The 25,117-nt window shown below is 48.3% G+C and overlaps 1 protein-coding gene across 7 annotated transcripts in view; it reads right to left on the reverse strand.

Annotated features, from left to right (window-relative positions):
• Window positions 1-25,117, reverse strand: part of ptpro (protein tyrosine phosphatase receptor type O) — a 106,721-nt gene that overhangs the window by 67,107 nt on the left and 14,497 nt on the right. For 2 of the 7 annotated variants that reach the window (XM_029748375.1, XM_029748373.1), the window contains exons 2-6: window positions 5,845-6,118; window positions 5,114-5,269; window positions 3,740-3,892; window positions 1,592-2,104; window positions 656-817 (exon numbers count right to left, since the gene is read on the reverse strand). In XM_029748375.1, the coding sequence (XP_029604235.1) occupies window positions 656-817; window positions 1,592-2,104; window positions 3,740-3,892; window positions 5,114-5,269; window positions 5,845-6,118 (1,258 nt within the window). Of the gene's footprint in view, window positions 1-283; window positions 372-655; window positions 818-1,591; window positions 2,105-3,739; window positions 3,893-5,113; window positions 5,270-5,410; window positions 5,597-5,658; window positions 5,669-5,720; window positions 5,756-5,782; window positions 5,819-5,844; window positions 6,119-25,117 lie in introns of those variants that run through there. The other 5 variants (XM_029748374.1, XM_029748376.1, XM_029748377.1 and 2 more) reach the window with 5 other exon arrangements.

Consider the following 25,117-nt stretch of genomic DNA (forward strand, 5'->3'; position numbering starts at 1 on the left):
AGGGTTAAGGTCAGGGTTAGGGTTAGGGTCAGGGTTAAGGTCAGGGTTGAGGTCAGGGTTAGGGTCAGGGTTAGGGTCAGGGTCAGGGTCAGGGTTAGGGTCAGGGTTAGGGTTAGGGTCAGGGTTAGGGTCAGGGTTAGGGTCAGGGTCAGGGTTAAGGTCAGGGTTAAGGTCAGGGTCAGGGTTAAGGTCAGGGTTAAGGTCAGGGTCAGGGTTAAGGTCAGGGTTAAGGTCAGGGTCAGGGTTAAGGTCAGGGCTAGGGTCAGGGTCAGGCTATACATACTGAGATAGAAGGTCAGCCCTGTATAGGCAGTGCTCTCCCTGGCCTCACAGTCTCCTGTAGAGCTCAGGGTTAAGGTTAGGGTTAAGGTCAGGGTCAGGGTTAAGGTCAGGGTTAAGGTCAGGGTCAGGGTTAAGGTCAGGGTTAAGGTCAGGGTCAGGGTTAAGGTCAGGGCTAGGGTCAGGGTCAGGCTATACATACTGAGATAGAAGGTCAGCCCTGTATAGGCAGTGCTCTCCCTGGCCTCACAGTCTCCTGTAGAGCTCAGGGTTAAGGTTAGGGTTAAGGTCAGGGTTAAGGTCAGGGTCAGGGTTAAGGTCAGGGTTAAGGTCAGGGTCAGGGTTAAGGTCAGGGCTAGGGTCAGGCTATACATACTGAGATAGAAGGTCAGCCCTGTATAGGCAGTGCTCTCCCTGGCCTCACAGTCTCCTGTAGAGCTCAGGGTGGTGACCTGGACTCTGTAGGTACCAGGCTCTGTCAGCTCCGTGAAGAACTCATGAGTGTTCTCGTCCACCGTGGCCGTCTCCGTGGAGTTACCTGAGGACAGGTGAGAGAGACAGGGCTCAGAGACAATGAAACAGCACAGGTCACAACAGATACCATCCAGCTATTACCTTCATCTGACAACATTAGAGTCCCTTACTCCAGGAATACTGTTCTAGGATCAGGTCACAACAGATACCATCCAGCTATTACCTTCATCTGACAACATTAGAGTCCCTTACTCCAGGAATACTGTTCTAGGATCAGTCTTATTCATTATGATCTGACAACATTAGAGTCCCTTACTCCAGGAATACTGTTCTAGGATCAGTCTCATTCATTATGATCTGACAACATTAGAGTCCCTTACTCCAGGATTACTGTTCTAGGATCAGTCTTATTCATTATGATCTGACAACATTAGAGTCCCTTACTCCAGGAATACTGTTCTAGGATCAGTCTTATTCATTATGATCTGACAACATTAGAGCCCCTTACTCCAGGAATACTGATCTAGGATCAGTCTTATTCATTATGATCTGACAACATTAGAGTCCCTTACTCCAGGAATACTGATCTAGGATCAGTCTTATTCATTATGATCTGACAACATTAGAGCCCCTTACTCCAGGAATACTGTTCTAGGATCAGTCTTATTCATTATGATCTGACAACATTAGAGTCCCTTACTCCAGGAATACTGATCTGGGATCAGTCTTATTCATTATGATCTATAAAAGTAATTCCTATATCAACACTCCTTTTCTGAGAGTGTTTGTGAATCTGGTCTTGGATCTTATTGCCCAGCGTAGAGGCCTTCAGCTTTACCGTCTCTGTAGACGTAGACGTTGAATCCGTCGTACGTGGTGGGCGGTCGAGGGGGTAGCCAGCGTAGCTCCAGCAGTATGGGGGGAAATCGGGTAGGGGTGACGGAGGTCTCTGAGGGCACGTCCATGGCAGAGCCCGGCTCGTTGGAGTCCTCGTAGTCCGTCACCACCGCGTTCACAAACTCCTCGTCTCCGTCCGTAAGGGAGGGACTACCGTAGGGATCCGGCCAATAGGGCTGCGTGGCGGTCTCTTCTTCTGTGGCGTTCGTGTTAGAGACGGAGGTGGCGTTGCCCGTAGAGCTGTCGGAGACCTGGGTGGTTCCGCCCACCACTTCCTCTGAGATCACTTCCTGTATCTCTTGGTTCTCCTGTAATTCCTGTTCCTCTACGAGGGGGACATCCCGCGCCCGTCGGGGCGTGTCCTGGGCCAGCTCGGATCTAGAGACCCCTCCTGGTAGCGTCCTCTGGCTGAGTGGGACGATCTTATGGGAGATGTTGAGGGGGGGGTTAGGCACTGCAGGGAAACACAAATATTACTATTAGTTTGTCATCTCCATAGAAAAGACGTCGCTATTTAACTAGTTCAGTAACGTCCCGACTGGTTCAGACTGGTTCAGTAACGTCCCGACTGGTTCAGACTGGTTCAGTAACGTCCCGACTGGTTCAGTAACGTCCCGAATGGTTCAGTAACGTCCCGAATGGTTCAGTAACGTCCCGACTGGTTCAGTAACGTCCCGACTGGTTCAGTAACGTCCCGACTGGTTCAGTAACGTCCCGACTGGTTCAGTAACGTCCCAACTGGTTCAGTAACGTCCCGACTGGTTCAATAACGTCCCGACTGGTTCAATAACGTCCCGACTGGTTCAGTAACGTCCCGACTGGTTCAGACTGGTTCAATAACGTCCCGACTGGTTCAATAACGTCCCGACTGGTTCAGGAACGTCCCGACTGGTTCAGTAACGTCCCGACTGGTTCAGTAACGTCCCGACTGGTTCAGTAACGTCCCGACTGGTTCAATAACGTCCCGACTGGTTCAATAACTTCCTGAGTCTGTTCCCTGGTCAATGTACCTGTCCTGTAATGTAGTAGTTACCTGTCCTGTGTTGCCGGGGTTCCTGGGTAATGTAGTAGCTACCTGTCCTGTGTTGCCGGGGTTCATGGGTAATGTAGTAGCTACCTGTCCTGTGTTGCCGGGGTTCCTGGGTAATGTAGTAGTTACCTGTCCTGTGTTGCCTGGGTTCCTGGGTAATGTAGTAGTTACCTGTCCTGTGTTGCCGGGGTTCATGGGTAATGTAGTTAGCTACCTGTCCTGTGTTGCCGGGGTTCGTGGGTAATGTAGTTAGCTACCTGTCCTGTGTTGCCGGGGTTTGTGGGTAATGTAGTAGCTACCTGTCCTGTGTTGCCGGGGTTCGTGGGCAATGTAGTTAGCTACCTGTCCTGTGTTGCCGGTGTTCATGGGTAATGTAGTTAGCTACCTGTCCTGTGTTGCCTGGGTTCCTGGGTAATGTAGTAGTTACTTGTCCTGTGTTGCCGGGGTTCATGGGTAATGTAGTAGCTACCTGTCCTGTGTTGCCGGGGTTCATGGGTAATGTAGTAGCTACCTGTCCTGTGTTGCCGGGGTTCCTGGGTAATGTAGTAGTTATCTGTCCTGTGTTGCCTGGGTTCCTGGGTAATGTAGTAGTTACCTGTCCTGTGTTGCCGGGGTTCATGGGTAATGTAGTTAGCTACCTGTCCTGTGTTGCCGGGGTTCGTGGGTAATGTAGTTAGCTACCTGTCCTGTGTTGCCGGGGTTTGTGGGTAATGTAGTTAGCTACCTGTCCTGTGTTGCCGGTGTTCATGGGTAATGTAGTTAGCTACCTGTCCTGTGTTGCCGGGGTTCCTGGGTAATGTAGTTAGCTACCTGTCCTGTGTTTCCTGGGTAATGTAGTTAGCTACCTGTCCTGTGTTGCCGGGGTTCATGGGTAATGTAGTTAGTTACCTGTCCTGTGTTGCCGGGGTTCGTGGGTAATGTAGTTAGCTACCTGTCCTGTGTTGCCGGGGTTCATGGGTAATGTAGTTAGTTACCTGTCCTGTGTTGCCGGGGTTCGTGGGTAATGTAGTAGTTACCTGTCCTGTGTTGCCGGGGTTCGTGGGTAATGTAGTTAGCTACCTGTCCTGTGGTGCCGGGGTTCGTGGGTCAGGTCGCTGCGTCGGACCAGTGTGGTTCTGTTAACTGTAGCTTCAGAGATCAGCTGGAAGGAGATGTTGCTGTAACACGTCCCAGGAAGCCAGTGTTTAAACACCGTCTTTCCTTTATAGAAGTCTAGAACATAGAACACATCGGTCTTTCCTTTATAGAAGTCTAGAACATAGAACACATCGGTCTTTCCTTTATAGAAGTCTAGAACACAGAACACATCAGTCTTTCCTTTATAGAAGTCTAGAACACAGAACACATCAGTCTTTCCTTTATAGAAGTCTAGAACATAGAACACATCAGTCTTTCCTTTATAGAAGTCTAGAACACAGAACACATCAGTCTGTCCTTTATAGAAGTCTAGAACATAGAACACATCAGTCTGTCCTTTATAGAAGTCTAGAACATAGAACACCGTCTTTCCTTTATAGAAGTCTAGAACATAGAACAGTCTTTCCTTTATAGAATTCTAGAACACAGAACATACTAGTCTGCTTTATAGAAGTCTAGAACATAGAACACATCAGTCTTTCCTTTATAGAAGTCTAGAACATAGAACACAGTCTTTCCTTTATAGAAGTCTAGAACACAGAACATAACAGTCTGCTTCATAGAACACAGAACACATCAGTCTTTCCTTTATAGAAGTCTAGAACATAGAACACATCAGTCTTTCCTTTATAGAAGTCTAGAACACAGAACACATCAGTCTTTCCTTTATAGAAGTCTAGAACATAGAACACATCAGTCTTTCCTTTATAGAAGTCTAGAACACAGAACATAACAGTCTGCTTTATAGAACACAGAACACATCAGTCTTTCCTTTATAGAAGTCTAGAACATAGAACACATCAGTCTTTCCTTTATAGAAGTCTAGAACACAGAACACATCAGTCTTTCCTTTATAGAAATCTATAACACAGAACACATCAGTCTTTCCTTTATAGAAATCTATAACACAGAACATAAGTCTTTCCTTTATAGAAGTCTAGAACACAGAACATACCAGTCTGCTTTATAGAAGTCTATAACATAGAACATACCAGTCTGCTTTATAGAAATCTATAACATAGAACATACCAGTCTGCTTTATAGAAGTCTAGAACACAGAACATACAGGTCTGCTTTATAGAAGTCTAGAACACAGAACATAACTTTGAGGACAGAACACATTAGTCTTGAACTTGTGTCTGTGATCAGGAAACATTAAAGTCTGATCGGTGTGTCTGCCCCAAACACGACCCTAAAACAGACCTGCTCAACTCAAAATAATTCAACACAGAACTTCCCAGAACGGTGCTATTCAGCTTCTCCTGTTGATCCAGTCTGTCCAGCCAGAGGACTCACCTTTATAGAGCATGGATCTCTGCTCCCGACCCTCCGCGTAGCTGATGTTAACCCGACTGAAGACGTTGTTCTCCGGGGAGCTGATCTCAAACACCACGCCTGTCTCTGGAGCCTCTCGGTAGTCTGTGATCACCACGCTGTCCACCGGACGCGGCTCTGCAGGGGGGGGGACAGACAGACAACAGATACACCATCAGACCTGACTGACTACCTGGTCAGGGGCACGACAACCACTACAATCTCCACAGTGAAGAACGGGAGAGAAATAACCAGGTCTACCCCTGTCTGAATACTTACTGGTGAGAACAGATACAGTCTGGACGGACTTGGACCAGGTCTACCCCTGTCTGAATACTTACTGGTGAGAACAGATACAGTCTGGACGGACTTGGACCAGGTCTACCCCTGTCTGAATACTTACTGGTGAGAACAGATACAGTCTGGACGGACTTGGACCAGGTCTACCCCTGTCTGAATACTTACTGGTGAGAACAGATACAGTCTGGACAGACTTGGACCAGGTCTACCCCTGTCTGAATACTTACTGGTGAGAACAGATACAGTCTGGACGGACTTGGACCAGGTCTACCCCTGTCTGAATACTTACTGGTGAGAACAGCGATAGTCTGGACGGACTTGGACCAGGTCTACCCCTGTCTGAATACTTACTGGTGAGAATAGATACAGTCTGGACGGACTTGGACCAGGTCTACCCCTGTCTGAATACTTACTGGTGAGAATAGATACAGTCTGGACGGACTTGGACCAGGTCTTCCCCTGTCTGAGCAGCAGGCTAACGGTGTAGCAGAGTCCGTGGTGGGAGGAGTTAAAGACCAGCGGGGTCGCGGTGGGGTCTGTCAGGTTTAGGAACGGCAGCAGGTGGGTTCGGGGCCCGCCCATTACCCGGGCAGCGTACCCCGTCACGTTCTCCCGCAGGTCAGATGGCTCCAGAGTCGCTACGATCCAGTCCTCGTCTTTAACTGACACCTGGAAGGACACAATGGTCTGGAGGAGAGAGAGAGGAGAGAGGAGAGGAGAGGAGAGAGAGAGAGAGAGAGGAGAGAGAGGAGGAGAGAGGAGAGAGGGACAGAGAGAGAGAGAGGAGAGAGCGAGAGGAGAGAGAGAGAGAGGAGAGAGAGAGGAGCGAGAGAGGAGAGAGGGGAGAGAGAGAGAGAGAGAGGAGAGAGAGCGAGAGGAAAGAGAGAGAGAGGAGAGAGAGGGAGAGGGAGGAGAGAGAGGGAGAGAGACAGAGAGAGAGAGAGGAGAGAGCAAGAGGAAAGAGAGAGAGAGGAGAGAGAGAGGAGAGAGAGAGGAGCGAGAGGAGAGAGGAGAGAGAGAGGAGAGAGAGAAGAGAGGATAGAGAGAGAGGAGAGAGACAGAGAGAGAGAGGAGAGAGAGGAGAGAGAGGAGAGAGAGGAGAGAGGAGAGAGAGAGGAGAGGAGAGAGGAGAGAGAGGAGTCAGAGGATAGAGAGGAGAGAGGAGTGAGAGAATAGAGAGAGAGAGGAGAGAGAGAGGAGAGGGAGAGAGAGGAGAGGGAGAGAGGAGAGAGAGAGGAGCGAGAGAGGAGAGAGGGGAGAGAGAGAGAGAGAGAGGAGAGAGAGCGAGGAAAGAGAGAGAGAGGAGAGAGAGAGAGGAGAGAGAGGAGAGAGACAGAGAGAGAGAGAGGAGAGAGCGAGAGGAAAGAGAGAGGAGAGAGAGAGGAGTGAGAGAGGAGCGAGAGGAGAGAGAGAGGAGAGGAGAGAAGAGAAGAGAAGAGAAGAGAAGAGAAGAGAAGAGAAGAGAAGAGAAGAGAAGAGAAGAGAAGAGAAGAGAGGAGACAGGTTGAGATGGAGGCTGAGGCTGTCGCCCTTCGACAATGAGACAGATCTCCACGATCTGAGCGATGAAATAACAGCCGGTGTCCGAGGACCAGCTAAGGAGCATTATTCCTCCACAGAGTCTGTCAACAGAGAGTTTCATTCCCAGCCTTCCCTTTCCTGGTCTGAACCTCATTAGTCTCACTGGAGGGTGTCTATCTGTCTTCCTACCACTTCCTTTCTGTTCTGCCAAGACAATACAATCATCCTGCTCACCTTCTGGCCCCCCTTCACTGCCCATCCCTGCTGCCCTGCCAGGGCTTCTGCCCCCCCTTCACTACAGATTCTGATTCCGATCACATCTTCCATCCTGTGGCCTCCGAGCCCCGCCCTGGACACAAGATCACCACGGCAACGCCTCAGAGCCCCGGCCTGTGGACCAGATCACCATGGCAACGCATCCCTTACCTACCTACCTACCTCTGCCATAGAAGGAAGAGACATAACGTCACACTATGTCTATCTGGATGGTCAAGTCGTTTACAGCAATGCTTTATCAGGAAATAGACTGTACAACTACTTCCTGTCATATGATCCCAGCCTGGGTCTGTAATAACTACTTCCTCTGTCATATGATCCCAGCCTGGGTCTGTATCAACTACTTCCTCTGTCATATGATCCCAGCCTGGGTCTGTAATAACTACTTCCTCTGTCATATGATCCCAGCCTGGGTCTGTATTAACTACTTCCTCTGTCATATGATCCCAGCCTGGGTCTGTATCAACTACTTCCTGTCATATGATCCCAGCCTGGGTCTGTATCAACTACTTCCTCTGTCATATGATCCCAGCCTGGGTCTGTAATAACTACTTCCTCTGTCATATGATCCCAGCCTGGGTCTGTAATAACTACTTCCTCTGTCATATGATCCCAGCCTGGGTCTGTAATAACTACTTCCTCTGTCATATGATCCCAGCCTGGGTCTGTAATAACTACTTCCTCTGTCATATGATCCCAGGGGTCTTTATGCCTCTGCCTCACTCTACTGTATGTTGGCTTGGATGCTCCCGTTGTTATAGCAACGTCTCCACTGGAAGGAAGGTCTTTGTGGGTTGAAAATAAACTACAGAAACAGACAACAGTGTCTAGATGTTTCTCCAGACCACAGTGTCTAGATGTTTCTCCAGACAACAGTGTCTAGATGTTTCTCCAGACCACAGTGTCGAGATGTTTCTCCAGACAACAGTGTCTAGATGTTTCTCCAGACAACAGTGTCTAGATGTTTCTCCAGACCACAGTGTCTAGATGTTTCTCCAGACAACAGTGTCTAGATGTTTCTCCAGACAACAGTGTCTAGATGTTTCTCCAGACAACAGTGTCTAGATGTTTCTCCAGACAACAGTGTCTAGATGTTTCTCCAGACAACAGTGTCGAGATGTTTCTCCAGACCACAGTGTCGAGATGTTTCTCCAGACCACAGTGTCTAGATGTTTCTCCAGACAACAGTGTCTAGATGTTTCTCCAGACAACAGTGTCTAGATGTTTCTCCAGACAACAGTGTCTAGATGTTTCTCCAGACAACAGTGTCTAGATGTTTCTCCAGACCACAGTGTCTAGATGTTTCTCCAGACAACAGTGTCTAGATGTTTCTCCAGACAACAGTGTCTAGATGTTCTCCAGACAACAGTGTCTAGATGTTTCTCCAGACAACAGTGTCTAGATGTTTCTCCAGACAACAGTGTCTAGATGTTTCTCCAGACAACAGTGTCTAGATGTTTCTCCAGACAACAGTGTCTAGATGTTTCTCCAGACAACAGTGTCTAGATGTTTCTCCAGACAACAGTGTCTAGATGTTTCTCCAGACAACAGTGTCTAGATGTTTCTCCAGACAACAGTGTCTAGATGTTTCTCCAGACAACAGTGTCTAGATGTTTCTCCAGACAACAGTGTCTAGATGTTTCTCCAGACCACAGTGTCTAGATGTTTCTCCAGACAACAGTGTCTAGATGTTTCTCCAGACCACAGTGTCTAGATGTTTCTCCAGACAACAGTGTCTAGATGTTTCTTCAGACCACAGTGTTGTGTCTTGGTGGTTGTAATGTCTCTTCTTCGTCCACTGAAAGCAGTAATCACACTCAGTTCATTCATACAGGAACAAAACTATCGGCCAAACAGGGATTTGATCACTGGCCCTTTAAAAGTGTGATGCAAAACCAACTGAGCGTAAGAGAAAAGCTGCTGTTTTAGGGATCTGACAGAGAGAGCACGATGTTTTTATAAGGGGGTATATAAATTGGAAATTTAAAATACCAAATACATTTAAACTCAGTTTTTCACAATTCCTGACATTTAATCCTAGTAAAAATTCCCTGTCTTAGATCAGTTAGGATCACCACTTTATTTTAAGAATGTGAAATGTCAGAATAATAGTAGAGAGAATGATTTATTTCAGCTTTTATTTCTTTCATCACATTCCCAGTGGGTCAGAAGTTTACATACACTCAATTAGTATTTGGTAGCATTGCCTTTAAATTGTTTAACTTGGGTCAAACGTTTCGGGTCGCCTTCCACAAGCTTCCCACAATAAATTGGGTGAATTTTGGCCCCATTCCTCCTGACAGAGCTGGTGTAACTGAGTCAGGTTTGTAGGCCTCCTTGGATACAGTTCTAGAGCGATAGGGGCTGTAGAGTTCTAGAATCAAGGTGGTGGTTCTACAGTTCTAGAGGGATGGGTGTTGTAGAGTTCTAGAATCATGGTGGTGGTTCTACAGTTCTAGAGCGATAGGGGCAGTAGAGTTCTAGAATCATGGTGGTGGTTCTACAGTTCTAGAGGGATAGGGGCTGTAGAGTTCTAGAATCATGGTGGCGGTTCTACAGTTCTAGAGGGATAGGGGCTGTAGAGTTCTAGAATCATGGTGGCGGTTCTACAGTTCTAGAGGGATAGGGGCTGTAGAGTTCTAGAATCATGGTGTTGGTTCTACAGTTCTAGAGGGATAGGGGCTGTAGAGTTCTAGAATCATGGTGGCGGTTCTACAGTTCTAGAGGGATAGGGGCTGTAGAGTTCTAGAATCATGGTGGTGGTTCTATAGTCAGCAGATTCTTGTTCTGTCTCCTGTCCTGAAAGCCACCATGTTCCCTCCCGTCCTCTCCCTTCTCCTTCCACATCGTTATCATCAGCTGGTAGATTACGGTGGTGTGATGGGAGGGGCCTGTGACACACATTCCACCAGAGACCAAGTCAGATTAGATGATGAATGTGGGTCAGAATCCTCCTGGTCTCTGTGGGGATTATAATCTGATGGAGGGGAGGGAGGGAGGGAGGGAGAGAGGGAGGGAGGGAGAGAGGGAGGGAGAGAGGGAGGGAGGGAGGGAGAGAGGGTCGGCAGGGGAAGAGACAAACAGACAGTCCGCAACACTACAGTAAATTACTGGACTACAGTATTAGAGCTGTGGTCCTACATGTTGAGGATGGTGTAGGACTGTAGGGTTGTGATGGTGTAGGACTGTAGGGTTGTGTTGAGGATGGTGTAGGACTGTAGGGTTGTGTTGAGGATGGTGTAGGACTGTAGGGTTGTGTTGGTGTAGGACTGTAGGGTTGTGTTGGTGTAGGACTGTAGGGTTGTGTTGGTGATGGTGTAGGACTGTAGGGTTGTGTTGGTGATGGTGTAGGACTGTAGGGTTGTGTTGGTGATGGTGTAGGACTGTAGGGTTGTGTTGAGGATGGTGTAGGACTGTAGGGTTGTGTTGAGGATGGTGTAGGACTGTAGCGTTGTGATGGTGTAGGACTGTAGGATTGTGATGGTGTAGGACTGTAGGGTGTGATGGTGTAGGACTGTAGGGTTGTGTTGAGGATGGTGTAGGACTGTAGGGTTGTGATGGTGTAGGACTGTAGGGTTGTGTTGAGGATGGTGTAAGACTGTAGGGTTGTGATGGTGTAGGACTGTAGGGTTGTGATGGTGTAGGACTGTAGGGTTGTGATGGTGATGGTGTAGGACTGTAGGTGTTGCGTCAAAAGACAGGTATTGATATTCAAGGCGTTCAGATTTTCAACTGATTTCAAAGATAAAACACCAGCAGGGGGCGAAAGAGTGTATGCATTGTGGAACCCATCATTAGCTTGTGTTTCCCTGGGGAACATATATACTGGTGCACCTTTGTGATATCCTGCCTGTTTGGCCCTGTCCGGGGGTATCATCGGATGGGGCCACAGTGTCTTCTGATCCCTCCTGTCTCAGCCTCCAGTATTTATGCTGCAGTAGTTTATGTGTCGGGGGGCTAGGGTCAGTCTGTTTCATCTGGAGTATTCTCTTGTCTTATCCGGTGTCCTGTGTGAATGTAAATATGCTCTCTCTAATTCTCTCTTTGTTTCTTTCTTTCTCTCGGAGGACCTGAGCCCTAGGACTACCTGGCATGATGACTCCTTGCTGTCCCCAGTCCACCTGGCCATGCTGCTGCTCCAGTTTCAACTGTTCTGCCTGCGGCTACGGAACCCTGACCTGTTCACCGGACGTGCTTGTTGCACCCTCGACAATTACTATGATTATTATTATTTGACCATGCTGGTCATTTACGAACATTTTAACATCTTGACCATGTTCTGTTATAATATCCACCCGGCACAGCCAGAAGAGGACTGGCCACCCCTCATAGCCTGGTTCCTCTCTAGGTTTCTTCCTAGGTTTTTGGCCTTTCTCAGGAGTTTTTCCTAGGGAGTTTTTCCCAGCCACCGTGCTTCTTTCACATGCATTGCTTGCTGTTTGGGGTTTTAGGCTGGGTTTCTGTACAGCACTTTGAGATTTCAGCTGATGTACGAAGGGCTATATAAATAAATTTGATTTGATTTGATTTGATAGCAGGTGGTGAAATGTTTGGTGGAAAAGCATTTCACTGGAAGTCCTTCACGGAAGAGGAGACTCATCCATACACATTCAGCTCATTTAGGATTCTGGAGACTCAACCGGTAGGCACATGGACATTGTTGTGTAAAATTGTTGCAACTTAGGTGTTTATTTGTGTTGAGAATTGAGACCAATTGTCTAATTTAGTATATAGTATAATTTAGATAATATGACTACATTGAGATTATGTATTTAATTTGAAATGACCTTACTTGAAGTAATGTATATTTATTTTTGTGTTTTGCCTTTAAAGGTTATCAACCTAATTAACTAATTATCAAGCTAACTAAAGAACTAATTAACTAACTAACTGACTAAAGAAATAAAAGAAGTCAGAAGAAAATTGAGTTGTCCCTTGCGTCCTTCAGTCCTTAAAGGCCTTTTTCAAGTTTGGGCAAAGAGCTGCAGTGTGAACCATACACAACTTGACAGTTGATAACCGGGTGGCAGTGAAGACAAAAGGATTAACGGCCTGAAGTCAGGAGAGCTGTCGTCGCAGAGAGGAATATTGACTGACGTCTCAACATGGCGGAGGAAGCTCTTGGAATAACAGTGAAGGAGCTGAAGCAAAAAAGAACTTTAGCTAAAAGCACTTTTACCAAGCAGGCGAACTTCCTCAGCAGAGTCGCAAAGCACATGACTAAAAGAGAACTACAAGAGGAGTTCAAGAAGCTCAAGTCGGAGGCGAGGACGGTCAGTGAGACAAATGACGAGTACAGGGCTGGCCTTCTGGCAGACATTGAAGCTGGAACCGATGAGGGTGAAGAAGCTGAACTGAGCAAGGAGAAGCAGAATGAAGTTGAGAAGACGTTCCAAGAATGCGAAGCACGATTGGATGAGGTCAGGGAGATGGTCCAGTCCAATCTATGGCCTAGATATGGCGAAAATGAGGTGAAGTCTGCAATCCATGAAGCCGAGACAGCCTGTGATGGAGTTGCTCAGATACCTGTTACCGCTATAAACAGAGATGGCTTTGAGCTACGGTGGGATAGGGTGAAAACACAAGTCCAAAATGCAATCGCAAGCCTAGCAGAGTGGGAGATGTGGATTCCGGTGGCAGAAAAGGAAAGGCTCGGAGGGAGAGTGAAGGATCTGAAGGCATTCGGCAACAACCTTGAAGCAAGGAGGGCAGGATTTCTCACAGCACAAAGAATTGCAGAAGAGGAGAGAGTCGGAGGGAGAGTGCCGCAGGTGCCCATGGCAGCTCCACAACCGACACTGAGGATAAAGCCAATCTGTCTACCCAAGTTCAGTGGGTATAAAAGGAACTTCCATCGATGGAGAAGAGACTGGGAGAGTCTGCAAAAGCAGGGGGAACCAACAGGCTCAGTCGAGGTAAAGAGGATCCAACTCATTGACAGTATAGATGAGAGGATATGCAGAGGCCTCCGTTTGTCTTCCTACAACACTGCTGAGGACATGTTCAGGGTGCTGGAGAACAGATATGGAAACAAGTCTACAATTGCCTTGGAGATAATGGAGGATCTGGAGAAAATTCCTGCTTTAAGGGCAAATCAGCCTAGGAAAGTTATCGACATGATCCAAACTATAGAGAAGGCCCTGGATGACCTCACGGAGCTTGGAAACACAGGAGCCATCAACAACCCTCTAGTGATCAGATCCATAGAAAGCAAGTTACCTGACGACATCAAGAGGGAGTGGCTTGTCTTCATGGTTAATCCGAGGAATAATGTCACACCAGATAATCACTTTGAGAACCTTCTTAAATTCCTGAAAACACAAGAGGAAATTCTTGAAAAACTGGAGCAGCTGGGAGTGAGTGAAAGGCCAGAAAAGAGAAATGCTTGCATGGAGAGGAAATATGCGTCCACGCGGTCCACAACGAAAAGAGGCTGTGTTGTGTGTGTGTGGTGATGAAAAGCACAGAGAAAAAATATTCTTTTGCAAGCGTTTCAAGGAACTGAAGCCAGTGGAAAAGTTGGCTGCTGTAGAAAAGCTGGGGGCCTGCAAGAGGTGCTTGGTCTGTCATGGAGAAGATGATGAATGCAAAGAGACATACCTGTGCAGGAACAGAAACTGTAAAAAAGACCACCATTTCTTTCTATGCCTGAAGGGAGACTTCAGGAGGAGTGACTCAGAAAGAAGACAATTCAATGTGAGAACGCGGACTGAGGAGCAGGAAGAATTTGTATCTAAACTCTCCCCAGAGATGGTAGACAAATTCAAGAGAGCGTTCACCAACATCACCGCAAAGACAAACTGTGGTGAAAAGATCCAGCTTGGAGAGATTGTGTCAAGTGCAGTAGAAGAATTGCCAGTTATTCTAATGCTGCTCGAGGTAACTGCCAATGCAGGACAAAAAATTGGAACCCTGATCGACTTGGCATCGGACACAAATTATATCACCCACAGAGCTGCCAGGAGATTAAATCTTCGAAGTGAAAACATCACTTTAGTCGTCCATGGAGTTGGGGGGATGGCCATGAAGGTTAAAACCAGAAGATATCTCCTCAGAGTGAGGGTCAAAATGCCTAGAGGCACAGAAAGAGCCCATGAGCTTGTCTGCTATGGTTTGAATGAAATTGCCAACATCCACAGAGTCATCAAACCTGAGCAACTCAAGAAGTTCTTCCCAGAAGTCAGTCTAGGAGCTCTGAGGAGACCGGAGAGCATTGAGCTACTGATAAGCCACCGCGAAGGAAGACTTGCTCCGCAAAGAGTGAAGGTGATTGGAGACCTTGTCTTATGGGAGAGCCCGCTAGGAAAGATTGTTGGTGGAGCACATCCAGATCTGTTTGAAGAAGTCGATATGGCCGCGCACAGGTCTGGAACGCACTTTGCTCGATCCATGAGAGCAACCGCTGTCAAGTATCAGGAGATAACTAAAACACAAGAGTTCACAGCTGAAACCAAAAGCACAGTTGCTCGCAGAGAGTTCTTGGATTGGTGGAAATGGGATAGCATTGGAGCAGCTTGCGAACCGAAGTGTGGAGGATGCCGGTGCGGCAATTGTCAACCAGGAGGCAAGGAAATGACTCTGAGTGAGGAAAGGGAGCTGGAGATCATAAGGAAAGGCCTCACCTACATCAAAGCAGATGCTCACAGCGATAAACCGCACTGGGACACAAAATACCCCTGGATTCAAGATCCAAGTTCCCTTCCTTACAACAGGAGTGGGGTTGAAGCCACCTTCTTAAGAACAGAAAAACAACTCAAGAAAGAGCCAGAGTGGAAAATAGCATACACAGCTCAAGTGCATGAAATGGTGGAGAGAAGAGCAGCAAAGAAACTCACCAAAGAGATGATCGCCAGCTGGAAAGGACCAGTATGGTATGTCAGCCACTTGGTGGCGCCAAACCCACACTCTGTCACAACACCTGTGCGACTGGTATGGAACAGCAGCCAGAAGTTTAAAGGGGTCAGCATGAATGACCTGCTGCTGAAAGGGCCTGATGTTCTCAATCCCATCCGAGCAGTACTACTCAGGTTCAGAAGAGGTGTCCATGCTGCTCTTGGCGACATCAGGAAGATGTACAATTCGGTGTGGTTAGAAAACCTGGAGATGCATCTCCACAGATTTCTCTGGAGAAACACTGAGGAGGAAGAGATTGAAGAGTATGCCATCACCAGAGTCAACATTGGCGATCGACCAGCAGGGTGCATTGCACAACTGGCCATGAGAGAGACAGCAAAACTGCCCATGTTCGCTCACCTGGAGGAGGAACGTAGGATCCTTGAAGAGGATGCCTATGTCGATGACATCCTGACTTCCCATAATGACTTACAAAAGCTGGACAAGGACACCAAAAGAGTTGAAGAGATCCTGAGGACAGGCGGATTCTTCCTCAAACCCTGGGTCCGGTCAGGCCAAAGTGGGAGGCAGGAGATCGTACCAGGAGAACAAGGAGCGATGTCAGGGACAGTACTTATTCTCCCAAACCAGATGAGGAAAGGAGACAATAAAGCCCTTGGAGTTGGATACCTTGTTGAAGAGGACAAACTGTACCTTATGACTTCAATCAATTTCTCAAAGAGGAAAAAGATGAGTTGGACAAAATCTCCTTGAAGAAGAGGTGAGAGGGAAAACTCCAAACCCACTGACGAGAAGAGAACTGCTAAGCCAAGTAGCTAGCCTGTATGACCCAATAGGCCTCGTCACACCTGCCAAACAAAAGGGCGCCATTCTTGTCAGAAAGGCGTTTCAAGAAGCTGGAGGCAAAACTCTGACCCGAAACACGTGGGACAAACCTCTGTCTGAACAATTGAGAGAAGAAGCCATCAAACTGTTTGAGGAGTACACACGTCTTAGCCAAATCACCTTCCACAGAAGCCTCACACCAGTCAACTGGATTGGTAAACCTTGGGGAATAACATTCTCTGACGGAAGTGAGAAGAGCTATGGAGCCGTAGTGTACTTCAGATGGGAAACCGAGCAAGGCATCCAAGTCAGGTTGGTTGAGTCCAAAGCAAAACTCACACCTTTGGACCAAAAGGGGGAGGCAGTGAAAGCTGAAATCTGCGGTGCTGTCTGCGCAGCACGACTTCGAAAGTACGTTGAAAATAACAGTCGTATAGAAATTGAACAATGGCTCCATCTGCTGGACAGTCAAACTGTGGTGGGAGCTATCCAGAGAGACAGTTATGGGTATCAATCTTTCTTCGCGAACAGAGTTGGAGAGATCCAGAAATCCACATCTGTCGAAGACTGGTGGTGGATCCCGGGAGGCCTGAACAGTGCTGACATCATAACAAGAGGGGCAGCCCCGGAAGACCTCCAAGAAGATTCCATGTGGCAAAATGGACCAGCGTTCCTACGGCAGCCCATGGAAGAGTGGCCACAGAAGTCAGCCAAAGAAATTGCAGCTTATGCCAAGGAAGGCATAAACAAACTTCAAAGGAAATATTTCTCTGCAGCACTGACCAGAGCGCAGGCCAAGAGAAACAAGAATGATGTACTTCCTGAAGTTGAAGTTCAGAAGGAAAGTCAGAGTGATGCACAGCAAAGCAGGCAAAATAACCCAGATGAACTTAAGACTAAGATCCGAAGACCACCAGCTGGCTCTGCGGTAACAAAACTGATTGACATCAGGAAATTCAGCAGCCTGACCAGGCTGATCCGAGTCATTGCCTGGAGAGCTGCAACGAAATGGAAAGAAGTGTTGACCAGGAATTCAGCCTCAGATAAACCAAAGTGGGAGGAAATTCTTTCAACAAACTGGAAGTCCAGAGGCAAACAAGCTGTACTCACTGTTGGGGAGTGTGAAGATGCACTAAGAGACCTGTTCCTTGCAGCTCAAGAAGGTATAACCTTTCAAGGCACCACTCTCAACAGACTCGCTGTTTACAGAGATGAAGAGACTGGGCTCTTGGTTTGTGGAGGGAGGTTCAAGATCTTTGATGAGGACGAGACTGCTGTACCAATTCTACCATATGAGGCATGGATATCCACTCTCCTAGCCCAAGAGGCTCATGATGCAAACCATGAAGAAATAGCAGGTACACTCCTCCGGATGAGGAAGAAAGCCTGGGTGATAAAAGGCCGGAAGCTGGCTAAAAAGAGAGTTGACAACTGTGTGGTGTGCAGAAAGGCTAGGGCCAGAAAGTGCCAACAGATCATGAGTGACCTTCCACCCGAGCGTATAACACCAGCCAGACCATTTGAGTATACAACAGTGGACTTATTTGGACCATATGAAGTCAAGGACGAGGTGAGAAAGAAAGTCAAGCTCAAGGTGTGGGGAATTGTCTTCTGCTGTATGGCATCCAGAGCTATACACACAGATGTCAGTGACCAGTCAACTGAAGGCTTCTTACTGGCCTACCAAAGATTCACGGCACTGAGAGGGCATCCAAAGAAACTCTGGTCAGATCCTGGAAAGAACTTTGTGGGTGCCAGACCTGCCCTCAAAGAGCTCTACCACTTCCTGGATCAACAAATTACATCTGAGCTTGAAAATGAAGCTTCAAAGCATGGAACAGAGTGGAGCTGGAAGATCCACCCAGCAGACTCCCCTCACAGGAATGGTGCTGCAGAAGCAGCTGTTCGCACTGTGAAGCGGGCCTTGCACAATATGAGAGGCGAAGGACTCTTCACATGGAGTGAGTTTCAAACATTTATGTTCATGGCTGCTAACCTTGCCAATGAAAGGCCCATAGATGCCAGGACTCAGAGCCGGGAGGACTGCATAGAATACTTCAGCCCTAATTCTCTTCTGCTTGGAAGGACTGGACCTAGGGGAGACTTAGGAAGCTTTGAGTTTGAAGACTACTCCTACAAACGGTTAAGAGTCATTCAAGCAGAAGTTAACTGGTTCTGGAGGAAGTGGAGTCAGTTGGCTGGACCTAACCTGTTTGTGAGGAGTAAGTGGCACACAAAGCAGCGAAACGTGGCCGTTGGAGACGTCGTCTGGCTTGCAGACCAGAACGCTTTGAGGAGTCAGTATAAGCTTGGTAGGGTCGTCAATGTCAACGCTGACAAGGAGGGCATTGTGAGAGATGCAAATATACGAACCTTCCCAAGTTATCCCATCTCAACTTTGAAGCATGTTTGTGGAGACAAAGCAAAGAAACGTTCAACCAAAATCCCTGCTACAATTCTTCACAGGGACGTCAGGCGATTGGTTGTGTTATTACCTGTAGAAGAGCAGAAGTAAAGCCATCGAAGATGGAGCCGATGTGACCTCCTTGGGTTCAAGAACCAGGAGATCAAGTGGGAGGTGTTGCGTCAAAAGACAGGTATTGATATTCAAGGCGTTCAGATTTTCAACTGATTTCAAAGATAAAACACCAGCAGGGGGCGAAAGAGTGTATGCATTGTGGAACCCATCATTAGCTTGTGTTTCCCTGGGGAACATATATACTGGTGCACCTTTGTGATAGCAGGTGGTGAAATGTTTGGTGGAAAAGCATTTCACTGGAAGTCCTTCACGGAAGAGGAGACTCATCCATACACATTCAGCTCATTTAGGATTCTGGAGACTCAACCGGTAGGCACATGGACATTGTTGTGTAAAATTGTTGCAACTTAGGTGTTTATTTGTGTTGAGAATTGAGACCAATTGTCTAATTTAGTATATAGTATAATTTAGATAATATGACTACATTGAGATTATGTATTTAATTTGAAATGACCTTACTTGAAGTAATGTATATTTATTTTTGTGTTTTGCCTTTAAAGGTTATCAACCTAATTAACTAATTATCAAGCTAACTAAAGAACTAATTAACTAACTAACTGACTAAAGAAATAAAAGAAGTTAGAAGAAAATTGAGTTGTCCCTTGCGTCCTTCAGTCCTTAAAGGCCTTTTTCAAGTTTGGGCAAAGAGCTGCAGTGTGAACCATACACAACTTGACAGTAGGGTTGTGATGGTGTAGGACTGTAGGGTTGTGTTGAGGATGGTGTAGGACTGTAGGGTTGTGTTGAGGATGGTGTAGGACTGTAGGGTTGTGATGGTGTAGGACTGTAGGGTTGTGATGGTGTAGGACTGTAGGGTTGTGATGGTGTAGGACTGTAGGGTTGTGATGGTGATGGTGTAGGACTGTAGGGTTGTGTTGAGGATGGTGTAGGACTGTAGGGTTGTGATGGTGTAGGACTGTAGGGTTGTGATGGTGTAGGACTGTAGGGTTGTGATTGTGTAGGACTGTAGGGTTGTGATGGTGTAGGACTGTAGGGTTGTGTTGAGGATGGTGTAGGACTGTAGGGTTGTGATGAGGATGGTGTAGGACTGTAGGGTTGTGATGGTGTTGGACTGTAGGGTTGTGATGGTGTAGGACTGTAGGGTTGTGATGGTGTAGGACTGTAGGGTTGTGATGGTGTAGGACTGTAGGGTTGTGATGGTGTAGGACTGTAGGGTTGTGATGGTGTAGGGTTGTGTTGTGATGGTGTAGGACTTTATTTGTGGATGTTGTAGGGTTGTGATGAGGATGTTGTAACCCTGTTTCTTGTCTGCATCGAGGTAGCGGTCCTTGTACCTAGCATCGAGCACGGTGGCGACACAGTAAAGAGGCTCAGAGAGAACGCCACCGAATCGCTTGGTCGTGTGGACCGAGGCTCCAGGTGCTCGACCGGTCGGCAAAATCAAACATCACCCACGATAGAGACCGGTTGGTTGTCAAGGGAAATGCAACATCATCCACGACAGAGACCGGATGGTTGTCAAGGGACATGCAACATCATCCACGATAGAGACCGGATGGTTGTCAAGGGAAATGCAACATCATCCACGATAGAGACCGGATGGTTGTCAAGGGAAATGCAACATCATCCATGATAGAGACCGGATGGTTGTCAAGGGAAATGCAAACATCATCCACGATAGAGACCGGATGGTTGTCAAGGGAAATGAATTCCATTATCTTGTCGTTAATGGATTTCTTACGCTTTCAAATGACTGCTGGAATTGAACTTGTTTAGTTGTTTGAAGCGTGAGCTTAGTTTCCTTCTGCTTTTTGTTCTCAGTAGTCACTGAACGTCTGATGCACTTTCAAATGACCTATTAGATTTGTGGTATTGAAAGATTTAATTATTTTCTCCCCTCCTGGTGAAGTAATAGCAACATAAACGATGCATAAGGCCATTTAGTTATCTTCCTTTGAAACATCTAAAAATCGATCCACACAGCAGACATTGTGAGCTTTAGGTTTAGTTCTCTCGTCATTCCAGTTACATCAAAAGGGGCTAGGTTAGGAAAGCTGTGTTGCACTGTAGCGATGTATTTTTCCTGCCGTCATTACGTCATCTTAAAAATGTATATATATAAAAGGGAGGAGCTCAGATGTAAAAAATATTTACGCCCAACATGTCACGATCGCTATCTTCAAATTCCCCGTCATAAATAAACCAAGGCGCAGCGTGCAGGGAAATGAAACTCACCAAAACAACAAAACAGGAAGAAAAAAGTGACGTTCTGGGGCTGCTCACAGGCAGCTACACAAAAAACAAGATCCTACACAATCACAGGTGGGAATAAACAGGCTGCCTAAGACTGATTTTCCCAATCAGAGACAACGATTAGACAGCTGCCTCTGATTAGGAACCATACGCGGCCAAAAACGAAGAAATAGACAACATAGATATGCCCTCACAACATCACACCCTGAAATAAAACGTCTCTCTAAGGTCAGGAAGTGACACTACGTTTTGGACAGACGAGCTGTCTTCACCAGGGGTAGAATGACAAACACAATGTCTCTCTAAGGTCGGGGACGTGAGACTACGTTTTGGACAGACGAGCTGTCTTCACCAGGGGTAGAATGACAAACACAAAGTGTCTCTAAGGTCGGGGACGTGAGACTACGTTTGGACAGACGATCTGTCTTCACCAGGGGTAGAATGACCGTTCACGTAAATGACTGTCATAGACAACTGCTTGACAAAATCTTTTCCCCAGAAACCCAGAAGTGACCCCACTGACCAATTACAGAACACGATCTTTACTGTCCCAGATGGGGATTTTAAGTTCTGGTCAGATAACCAAAAAATAAAACTATTTTTTTTTGCCTATTCAACACCCTAAAAATGTTATACTTTGCCGAAATTACACAAGAATGTTACAAAACCTCCAGGGCGCCCTATTGTAGAGGACATTGATGCAGTAACGGCCCCTCTGTCATTGATGCAGTATGGTCTCAGACCAGCTCCCCTCCTCCTAAAGGACACCAGCAGTATGATCTCAGAACAGCTCCCCTCCTAAAGGACACCAGCAGTATGGTCTCAGAACAGCTCCCCTCCTAAAGGACACCAGCAGTATGGTCTCAGAACAGCTCCCCTCCTCCTAAAGGACACCAGCAGTATGGTCTCAGAACAGCTCCCCTCCTAAAGGACACCAGCAGTATGGTCTCAGACCAGCTCCCCTCCTAAAGGACACCAGCAGTATGATCTCAGAACAGCTCTCCTCCTAAAGGACACCAACAGTATGATCTCAGAACAGCTCCCCTCCTAAAGGACACCAGCAGTATGATCTCAGAACAGCTCCCCTCCTCCTAAAGGACACCAGCAGTATGATCTCAGAACAGCTCCCCTCCTAAAGGACACCAGCAGTATGGTCTCAGAACAGCTCCCCTCCTAAAGGACACCAGCAGTATGATCTCAGAACAGCTCCCCTCCTCCTAAAGGACACCAGCAGTATGATATCAGAACAGCTCCTCTCCTAAAGGACACCAGCAGTATGATCTCAGAACAGCTCCCCTCCTCCTAAAGGACACCAGCAGTATGATCTCAGAACAGCTCCCCTCCTAAAGGACACCAGCAGTATGATCTCAGAACAGCTCCCCTCCTCCTAAAGGACACCAGCAGTATGATCTCAGAACAGCTCCCCTCCTAAAGGACACCAGCAGTATGATCTCAGAACAGCTCCCCTCCTAAAGGACACCAGCAGTATGATCTCAGAACAGCTCTCCTCCTAAAGGACACCAGCAGTATGATCTCAGAACAGCTCCCCTCCTAAAGGACACCAGCAGTATGATCTCAGAACAGCTCCCCTCCTAAAGGACACCAGCAGTATGGTCTCAGAACAGCTCCCCTCCTAAAGGACACCAGCAGTATGGTCTCAGAACAGCTCCCCTCCTAAAGGACACCAGCAGTATGATCTCAGAACAGCTCCCCTCCTAAAGGACACCAGCAGTATGATCTCAGAACAGCTCCCCTCCTAAAGGACACCAGCAGTATGATCTCAGAACAGCTCCCCTCCTAAAGGACACCAGCAGTATGGTCTCAGAACAGCTCCCCTCCTCCTAAAGGACACCAGCAGTATGATCGCAGAACAGCTCCCCTCCTAAAGGACACCAGCAGTATGATCTCAGAACAGCTCCCCTCCTAAAGGACACCAGCAGTATGGTCTCAGAACAGCTCCCCTCCTAAAGGACACCAGCAGTATGGTCTCAGAACAGCTCCCCTCCTAAAGGACACCAGCAGTATGGTCTCAGACCAGCTCCCCTCCTAAAGGACACCAGCAGTATGATCTCAGAACAGCTCCCCTCCTAAAGGACACCAGCAGTATGGTCTCAGAACAGCTCCCCTCCTAAAGGACACCAGCAGTATGATCTCAGAACAGCTCCCCTCCTCCTAAAGGACACCAGCAGTATGATATCAGAACAGCTCCTCTCCTAAAGGACACCAGCAGTATGATCTCAGAACAGCTCCCCTCCTCCTAAAGGACACCAGCAGTATGATCTCAGAACAGCTCCCCTCCTAAAGGACACCAGCAGTATGATCTCAGAACAGCTCCCCTCCTCCTAAAGGACACCAGCAGTATGATCTCAGAACAGCTCCCCTCCTAAAGGACACCAGCAGTATGATCTCAGAACAGCTCCCCTCCTCCTAAAGGACACCAGCAGTATGATCTCAGAACAGCTCCCCTCCTAAAGGATACCAGCAGTATGATCTCAGAACAGCTCCCCTCCTAAAGGACACCAGCAGTATGGTCTCAGAACAGCTCCCCTCCTAAAGGACACCAGCAGTATGATCTCAGAACAGCTCCCCTCCTAAAGGACACCAGCAGTATGATCTCAGACCAGCTCCCCTCCTAAAGGACACCAGCAGTATGATCTCAGAACAGCTCCCCTCCTAAAGGACACCAGCAGTATGGTCTCAGAACAGCTCCCCTCCTAAAGGACACCAGCAGTATGGTCTCAGAACAGCTCCCCTCCTAAAGGACACCAGCAGTATGATCTCAGAACAGCTCCCCTCCTAAAGGACACCAGCAGTATGATCTCAGAACAGCTCCCCTCCTAAAGGACACCAGCAGTATGATCTCAGAACAGCTCCCCTCCTAAAGGACACCAGCAGTGGTCAGGGCGTGACAGGGCGTGTTTTTGTGTTTGTTCTATGTTCTCTATTTCTATGTTGGATTTCTAGTTTGTCTTTATCTAGGTTGGGGTTTATTGGGTTGACCTTCAATTGGAGGCAGCTGTTCCTCGTTGCCTCTAATTGGAGGTCATATTTAGTAGGGGTGTTTCTCATGTTGTTTTGTGGGTAGTTGTTTCCTGTTTAGTGTATGTTTCTCCTGACGGGACTGTTGTTTTTGTTATTTAGCGTTTGTTATTTAGTTAATATGAGCAGTTACCACGCCGCGCCTTGGTCCCCCTCGTTACCACGCCGCCTTGGTCCCCCTCGTTACCACGCCGCCTTGGTCCCCCTCGTTACCACGCCGCCTTGGTCCCCCTCGTTAACACGCCGCCTTGGTCCCCCTCGTTACCACGCCGCGCCTTGGTCCCCCTCGTCAACCACGCCGCCTTGGTCCCCCTCGTTACCACGCCGCCTTGGTCCCCCTCGTTACCACGCCGCCTTGGTCCCCCTCGTTACCACGCCGCCTTGGTCCCCCTCGTTACCACGCCGCGCCTTGGTCCCCCTCGTTACCACGCCGCGCCTTGGTCCCCCTCGTTCCCACGCCGCCTTGGTCCCCCTCGTTACCACGCCGCCTTGGTCCCCCTCGTTACCACGCCGCCTTGGTCCCCCTCGTTACCACGCCGCCTTGGTCCCCCTCGTTACCACGCCGCGCCTTGGTCCCCCTCGTTACCACGCCGCCTTGGTCCCCCTCGTTACCACGCCGCGCCTTGGTCCCCCTCGTTACCACGCCGCCTTGGTCCCCCTCGTTACCACGCCGCCTTGGTCCCCCTCGTTACCACGCCGCCTTGGTCCCCTCGTTACCACGCCGCGCCTTGGTCCCTTGGTCCCCCTCGTTACCACGCCGCCTTGGTCCCCCTCGTTACCACGCCGCCTTGGTCCCCCTCGTTACCACGCCGCCTTGGTCCCCCTCGTTACCACGCCGCGCCTTGGTCCCCTTGGTCCCCCTCGTTACCACGCCGCCTTGGTCCCCCTCGTTACCACGCCGCCTTGGTCCCCCTCGTTACCACGCCGCCTTGGTCCCCCTCGTTACCACGCCGCCTTGGTCCCCCTCGTTACCACGCCGCCTTGGTCCCCCTCGTTACCACGCCGCCTTGGTCCCCCTCGTTACCACGCCGCCTTGGTCCCCCTCGTTACCACGCCGCCTTGGTCCCCCTCGTTACCACGCCGCCTTAGTCCCCCTCGTTACCACGCCGCGCCTTGGTCCCCTTGGTCCCCCTCGTTACAACAACACCTCGTTACAACAACACCTCGTTACTAGGCCCTATAATGCCTGATGACTGGACCAATACAACACCTCGTTACTAGGCCCTATAATGCCTGATGACTGGACCAATACAACACCTCGTTACTGATGGCTGGACCAATACAACACCTCGTTACTAGGCCCTATAATGCCTGATGACTGGACCAATACAACACCTCGTTACTGATGGCTGGACCAATACAACACCTCGTTACTGATGGCTGGACCAATACAACACCTCGTTACTAGGCCCGATAAT

This window comes from Salmo trutta, unplaced genomic scaffold, assembly GCF_901001165.1.
Source record: "Salmo trutta unplaced genomic scaffold, fSalTru1.1, whole genome shotgun sequence".
NCBI lineage: Eukaryota > Metazoa > Chordata > Actinopteri > Salmoniformes > Salmonidae > Salmo > Salmo trutta.